The sequence below is a fragment of the Ranitomeya imitator genome, chromosome 1 (assembly GCF_032444005.1).
Source record: "Ranitomeya imitator isolate aRanImi1 chromosome 1, aRanImi1.pri, whole genome shotgun sequence".
NCBI classification, from domain to species: Eukaryota; Metazoa; Chordata; class Amphibia; order Anura; family Dendrobatidae; genus Ranitomeya; species Ranitomeya imitator.
In genome coordinates, this window is record NC_091282.1 from 829,968,473 (window position 1) to 829,976,841 (window position 8,369).

The window sequence follows — 8,369 nt, forward strand, 5'->3', positions numbered from 1 at the left end:
TCAGTAATAAAAAAAAACACAATACTATCACCATAAGTGCCAGTATTCACAGGAGATCTGTACTTAGTATGCAGTGTCTGTGTAGAGGTAATACAGAGATCACTGGTGGTTAGTGTTGAGCGATACCGTCTGATACTTGAAAGTATCGGTATCGGATAGTATCGGCCGATACCCGAAAAATATCGGATATCGCCAATACCGATATCCGATATCAATACAAGTCAATGGGACACCAAGTATCGGAAGGTATCCTGATGGTTCCCAGGGTCTGAAGGAGAGGAAACTCTCCTTCAGGCCCTGGGATCCATAGGGATGTGTAAAATAAAGAATTAAAATAAAAAATATTGATATATTCACCTCTCCGGCGGCCCCTGGACATCACGCTGGTAACCGGCAGACTTCTGTGTTTAAAATGAGCGCCTTTAGGACCTGTGAATGACGTCGTGGCTTCTGATTGGTCGCGTGCCGCTCATGTGACCGCCACGCGACCAATCAGAAGCCGCGACATCATTCGCAGGTCCTTAATTCCTAGAATTAGGAGTTTAGTGAATGAGAATGACGTCGCGGCTTCTGATTGGTCGCGTGGCGGTCACATGAGCGGCACGCGACCAATCAGAAGCCGCGACGTCATTCGCAGGTCCTAAAGGCGCTCATTTTAAACACAGAAGCCTGCCGGTTACCAGCGTGATGTCCAGGGGCCGCCGGAGAGGTGAATATATCAATATTTTTTATTTTAATTCTTTATTTTACACATCCCTATGGATCCGATACCGATACCCGATACCACAAAAGTATCGGATCTCGGTATCGGAATTCCGATACCGCAAGTATCGGCCGATACCCGATACTTGCGGTATCGGAATGCTCAACACTACTGGTGGTATTATACACAGGAGCTCTGTATATAATGTATAGGTAATACAGTGATCACTGATGACATTGTACACAGGACCTCTGTGTATAGTATACAGTGTATAGTGTCAGTGTATAGGTAACACTGACTCACCAGTGACGTCGCTAGGTGAAGTCCTTCATCTTTCATCCAGCACAGACCACCATCATTTCTTCCAGCCAGGACTCGTTTCTGCAGGAAATAACACAGTTATCTCGAGCTCCGCTTGCAGAACACATTACTTAATTTTTCACAACTTCTACATTACACCGCATGAAGAAAAAATGGCGATATAATGTCACTCTACACAGTAACAGGACCGCCCCCCATTTAAAATGGTATACTCAAAAAATAAAATAAATACATCACTGCAGTAATAATATCCCTTAATTAGCCCCTATGGTAATAATATTCCCCACCCTGGCCCCGTTTATCTAATTCCTGGCTCCAGCCATGTGTTCTCGCATCCTGCACTCATGAGTATCCATTCTACCCCATATGATCTCCCCATCCTGCCCCATCTGTCTCCATCGTATCCATTCTGCCCCATGATCCAATCCTGCCCCATGTCTTTCATTCTGCCCCGTGTCTCCAATCATGCCCCGTGTCTACATTCTGCCCATGCCTCCAGTCCTGCCCCCAGTGTGTCCAACAATCTGCCCCAGTGTGTCCAGCATATTACCCCCAGTGTGTCCAGCAATCTGCCCCAGTATGTCCAGCATATTGCCCCAGTGTCCCGCAATCTGCCCCAGTGTGTCCAGCAATCTGCCCGTGTGTCCAGCATATTACCCCCAGTGTGTCCAGCAATCTGCCCCAATATGTCCAGCATATTGCCCCCAGTGTGTCCAGCAATCTGCCCCAATATGTCCAGCATTGCCCCCAGACAGTGTGTCCAGCAATCTGCCCCAGTGTGTCCAGCAATCTGCCCCAGTGTGTCCAGCATATTACCCCCAGTGTGTCCAGCAATCTGCCCAAATATGTCCAGCATATTGCCCCAGTGTGTCCAGCATTGCCCCCAGAAAGTGTGTCCAGCAATCTGCCCCAGTGTGTCCAGCATTGCCCCAGACAGTGTGTCCAGAAATCTTCCCCAGTATGTCAAGCATATTGCCCCAGCGTGTCCAGCATTGCCCCCAGACAGTGTGTCCAGCAATCTGCCCCAGTGTGTCCAGCATATTACCACCAGTGTGTCCAGCAATCTGCCCCAATATGTCCAGCATTGCCCCCAGTGTGTCCAGCAATCTGCCCCAGTATGTCCAATTGTCCAGCATTGCCCACAGTGTGTCCAGCAATCTGCCCCAGTGTGTCCAGCATTTCCCCAGTGTCTCCAGCATTGCCCCAGTGTATCCAGCATTGCCCCATTGTGTCCAGCATTGCCCCCAGACAGTGTGTTCAGCAATCTGCCCCAGTATGTCCAGCATATTGCCCCAGAGTATCCAGCATTGCCCTCAGTGTGTCCAGCAATCTGCCCCAGCATGTCCAGCATATTGCCCCAGAGTAACCACTATTGCCCCCAGTGTGTCCAGCAATCTGCCCCAGTGTCCAGCATTTCCCCAGTGTCTCCAGCATTGCCTGAGTGTATCCAGCATTGCCCCATTGTGTCCAGCATTGCCCCCAGACAGTGAGTTCAACAATCTGCCCCAGTATGTCCAGCATATTGCCCCAGAGTATCCAGCATTGCCCCCAGTGTGATCAACAATCTGCCCCAGTATGTCCAGCATATTGCCCCAGAGTATCCAGCATTGCCCCCAGTGTGTCCAGCAATCTGCCCCAGTGTCCAGCATTGCCCCAGTGTCTCCAGCATTGCCCCAGTGTGTCCAGCAATCTGCCCCAGTGTCTCCAGCATTGCTCCAGTGTCTCCAGCATTGCCCCAGTGTCTCAAACAATCATCTGCCCCCAGTGTGTCCAGCAATCTGCCCCAGTATGTCCAGCATTGCCGTCAGTGTGTCCAGCAATCTGCCCCAGTGTCTCCAGCATTGCATAAGTGTCTCCAGCATTGCCCCAGTTTCTCCAGCATTGCTCCAGTGTGTCCAGCAATCATCTGCCCCAGTGTGTCCAGCAATCTGCCCCAGTGTGTCCTCCAGCATTGCCCCAGTGTGTCCAGCAATCTGCCCCAGTGTCTCCAGCATTGCTCCAGTATCTCCAGCATTGCCCCAGTGTCTCCAGCATTGCCTCAGTGTGTCCTCCAGCATTGCCCCCAGTGTGTCTAACATTAGGTTATAAAAAAACAAAACAAAAAAAAACAAACCAAGTCTCCTCACCTGACCAGTGCTCCAGGTGGCGAGCTCCCTCCAGCAGCGCACACTCGCCGGTGACTGACAATGACGTCAGACGCCGGTGATGTGTGTGCTGCGCCTGCGGCCGACTTCAGCTGCCAGCCTCCAATTGGCTGGCGGCTGTTGTTAACTATTGACGTGCAGGCGCGCGCCCGCACGTCAATAGGAAACCGCCGCAGTGCCGGTAGGGGCCCGGTGAGCAGATGAGAAGGGGTCCAATGCGGGCCCCCTCTCTCTGCCCACCGGGTCCGGGGGCACATAAATGCCAACAGGCAATCTGTGTGGTAGCCCAGTGACCCCCCACACCACTTGGCCCTGGGCTACCGCCCATATTGACCCTCTTATAATCCGCCCCTGATTTTATGTAATGTATATGTATATTAAAATCTATCTATCTACAGCTCAGGCAAAAATGAAGAGACGACCACATCAAAACCCTCTCATGGGCAGCCCAATCTCCAGACCTGAACCTCATTAAAAACCTCTGGAATGTAATCAGGTGGATGATGGATATCCAAAAGCCATAAAACAAAGAAGAACTGCTTACATTTTTGTGTCAGAAGCAGTGTGAAAGACTGGGGGAAAGCATGCAAAGACGCATGAAAGCTGTGATTAAAAATCATGGTTATTCCACAAAATTTTGATTTTTGAACTCCTCCTGAGTTAAAACATGAGTATTGTCGTTTCTAAATTATTATGAACTAGTTTTCTTTGCATTATTTGTGGTCTGAAAGTACAGTTTTTTTTTTATTTTGATCATTTTTCTTTGTCAGAAAAAAATACTAAATTTATTGCTTGGAAATTCGGAGACATGAAAAGAACAATTTACATTTTACTGAAAAATATACCTATAAAGAGAAAAGTCAGATAAACTCAACATTTTGCTGTGGTCTCTTAATTTTTGCCAGAGCTGTGTATGTACACATATGTATATACAGTATATATATATATATATATATATATATATATATATATATACACTAGGGTTGAGCGAAACGGGTCGGCCATTTTCAGAAGTCGCCGACTTTTGGCAAAGTCGGGTTTCGTGAAACCCGACCCGACCCCTGTGTGGGGTTGGCCATGAGGTCGGCGATCTTCTGAATCTGGTATCGGAATTCCGATACCGAGTTCCGATATGTTTGCAATATCGGAAATCGGTATCGGAATCCATATTTAAGTGTAAAATAAAGAATTAAAATAAAATATATTGCTATACTTACCCTCTGACGCGCCCTAGTACTAACCGGCAGCCTTCCTTCCTTAGAATCAGCGCGTGAAGGACCTTAGATGACGTCGCGGCTTGTGATTGGTCGCGTGACCGCCCATGTGACCGCTCACGCGACCAATCACAAGCCGCGACGTCACCAAAGGTCCTTCAAACGCTGATTCTTAGGAAGGAAGGCTGCCGGAAAGAAGCAGGGCGCGGCCGAGGGTGAGTATATACCTAATAGGAAATACACTTCATTTGACAATAATTCTTTACATGGGATTACCACTCCAGATATATTCTAGACTAGCTGAAGAGCCCGGCGTTGCCTGGGCATAGTAAATATCTGTGGTTAGTTATAGCACGTCACTTCTCTTATTTTCCCATCACGCCTCTCATTTTCCCAATCACATCTTTAATTTTCCCCCTCACATCTCTCATTTTCTCCCTCACACCTCTCATTTTCTCCCTCACTCCTCTCATTCCCCCCTAACACTTGTCATTTCGACCTCACATCTGTCATTTTCCGATCACTACACTATTTTCCCTCACTCCTCTCATTTTGCACTCACACCTTTTCATTTTCACCTCACACCTCTCATTTTCACCTCAGTATATACAGTATATGTTTGTCATCTCCCTTATATATAGTATACACCTGTATGTCATCTCCTGTATTTAGTATATACCTGTATGTCATCTCCCCTGTATATAGTATATACCTGCTGTGTGTCATCTCCCCTGTATATAGTATATACCTGTATGTCATCTCCTCCTATATATAGTATATACCTGTAAGTCATCTCCTCCTATATATAGTATATACCGGTATGGCATCTCCTCCTATATATAGTATATACCTGTATGTCATCTCCTTCTATATATATAGTATATACGTGTGGCATCTCCCCTGTATATAGTATATATCTGTGTGTCATCTCCTCCTGTATATAGTATATACAGTGGGGCAAAAAAGTATTTAGTCAGTCAGCAATAGTGCAAGTAACACCACTTAAAAAGATGAGAGGCGTCTGTAATTTACATCATAGGTAGACCTCAACTATGGGAGACAAACTGAGAAAAAAAAATCCAGAAAATCACATTGTCTGTTTTTTTATCATTTTTTTTGCATATTATGGTGGAAAATAAGTATTTGGTCAGAAACAAACAATCAAGATTTCTGTCTCTCACAGACCTGTAACTTCTTCTTTAAGAGTCTCCTCTTTCCTCCACTCATTACCTGTAGTAATGGCACCTGTTTAAACTTGTTATCAGTATAAAAAGACACCTGTGCACACCCTCAAACAGTCTGACTCCAAACTCCACTATGGTGAAAACCAAAGAGCTGTCAAAGGACACCAGAAACAAAATTGTAGCCCTGCACCAGCCTGGGAAGACTGAATCTGCAATTGCCAACCAGCTTGGAGTGAAGAAATCAACAGTGGGAGCAATAATTAGAAAATGGAAGACATACAAGACCACTGATAATCTCCCTCGATCTGGGGCTCCACGCAAAATCCCACCCCGTGGGGTCAGAATGATCACAAGAACGGTGAGAAAATATCCCAGAACCACGCGGGGGGACCTAGTGAATGAACTGCAGAGAGCTGGGACCAATGTAACAAGGCCTACCATAAGTAACACACTACGCCACCATGGACTCAGATCCTGCAGTGCCAGACGTGTCCCACTGCTTAAGCCAGTACATGTCCAGGCCCGTCTGAAGTTTGCTAGAGAGCATTTGGATGATCCAGAGGAGTTTTGGGGGAATGTCCTATGGTCTGATGAAACCAAACTGGAACTGTTTGGTAGAAACACAACTTGTCGTGTTTGGAGGAAAAAGTATACTGAGTTGCATCCATCAAACACCATACCTACTGTAAAGCATGGTGGTGGAAACATCATGCTTTGGGGCTTTTTCTCTGTAAAGGGGCCAGGACGACTGATCCGGGTACATGAAAGAATGAATGGGGCCATGTATCGTGAGATTTTGAGTGCAAACCTCCTTCCATCAGCAAGGGCATTGAAGATGAAACGTGGCTGGGTCTTTCAACATGACAATGATCCAAAGCACACCGCCAGGGCAACGAAGGAGTGGCTTCGTAAGAAGCATTTCAAGGTCCTGGAGTGGCCTAGCCAGTCTCCAGATCTCAACCCTATAGAAATCCTTTGGAGGGAGTTGAAAGTCCGTGTTGCCAAGCGAAAAGCCAAAAACATCACTGCTCTAGAGGAGATCTGCATGGAGGAATGGGCCAACATACCAACAACAGTGTGTGGCAACCTTGTGAAGACTTACAGAAAACGTTTGACCTCTGTCATTGCCAACAAAGGATATATTACAAAGTATTGAGATGAAATTTTGTTTCTGACCAAATACTTATTTTCCACCATAATATGCAAATAAAATGTTAAAAAAACAGACAATGTGATTTTCTGGATTTTTTTTTCTCAGTTTGTCTCCCATAGTTGAGGTCTACCTATGATGTAAATTACAGACGACTCTCATCTTTTTAAGTGGTGGAACTTGCACTATTGCTGACTGACTAAATACTTTTTTGCCCCACTGTACCTGTATGTCATCTTCTATATATAGCATATACCTGTATGTCATCTCCTCCTGTATATAGTATATACCTGTAGGTAATCTGCTCCTGTATATAGTATATACCTGTGTGTCTTCTCCTCCTGTATATAGTATATACCTGTATGTCATCTCCTCCTGTATATAGTATGTACCTGTATGTCATCTCCTCCTCTATATAGTATATACCTGTGTGTCATCTCTCCTGTATATAGTATATATCTGTGTGTCATCTCCCCTGTATATAGTATATACCTGTGTGTCATCTCCTCCTGTGTATAGTATATACCTGTATGTCATCTCCTCCTGTATATAGTATATACCTGTGTGATCTCCTGTATTAGACCTCGTTAACACGTTATTTGCTCAGTATTTTTACCTCAGTATTTGTAAGATAAATTGGCAGCCTGATAAATCCCCAGCCAACAGGAAGCCCTCCCCCTGGCAGTATATATTAGCTCACACATACACATAATAGACAGGTCATGTGACTGACAGCTGCTGTATTTCCTATATGGTACATTTGTTGCTTTTGTAGTTTGTCTACTTATTAATCAGATTGTTATTTTTGAAGGCTAGTACCAGACTTGTGTGTGTTTTAGGGCGAGGGGTTAAAATTTCGCCTCACAATATAGCCTATGATGCTCTCGGGGTCCAGACGTGTGACTGTGCAAAATTTTGTGGCTGTAGCTGCGACGGTGCAGATGCCAATCCCGGACATACACACACACACACATACACACACACATACACACATTCAGCTTTATATAGTAGATATGATTAGCACATGCTCATGATCAACTTTAATATTGTTCTTTTTTTCATCAGCAGCAAACCTACAACAGAAGGCAAAATACATCTGGAAAGTGACGTCTATGAGGGTGACCAGCCTATTTACACAAATACCCATGGGATTTATTATAATTACACAGAACCAAGACTAAGGAATAGCAACAGCAAAGAAGAAGAAGATGTGTACATATTACCAGATCAGTAAAGGAAGAGTTGTCTTTAAGAGACAGCATGTACAGTGGGTCAAATATTATGTTGCAGCAATCATATACTTGCCATGTTGTTATGACATTTGTGACCTGTGCTAATAAATATCTATTCCTCCTGATTGGTCCTTCTGACATCACTAAGAAGCTACTGTCAATTTTATACAATCTGTATGCATTTGTCGCACAAAGTACAAATTGTAACACCGACATTCAATCATTTCTTTGATATTAAACATAAACTATGTAATGTTTGTATAAAGTAGAAAAAGGAAGTTTTTCCTGATGGGTTACCATTTATAACTCATGTAAATATCATTTTGAATTGTTTTAGAGGGATTTTCCACAATGAAAAGAGAGGTCTGTTTGGCTACAGACTGCTGAATTGCACAAGTTACAATAGAGTGACTGCAGAATT

General features: G+C 44.7%; 1 protein-coding gene across 2 annotated transcripts in view; it reads left to right on the forward strand.

Moving 5' to 3' along the window:
• LRRC25 (leucine rich repeat containing 25) overlaps nt 1–8,073 on the forward strand; it is a 115,356-nt gene extending 107,283 nt beyond the window's left edge. The window contains exon 3 of one of the 2 annotated variants that reach the window (XM_069740599.1): nt 7,782–8,073. In XM_069740599.1, the coding sequence (XP_069596700.1) occupies nt 7,782–7,950 (169 nt within the window). In that variant the 3' untranslated portion in view covers nt 7,951–8,073. The remainder of the gene's footprint in view (nt 1–7,781) is intronic. The other variant, XM_069740600.1, reaches the window with a different exon arrangement.
• The last annotated feature ends 296 nt before the right edge of the window (nt 8,074–8,369 follow it).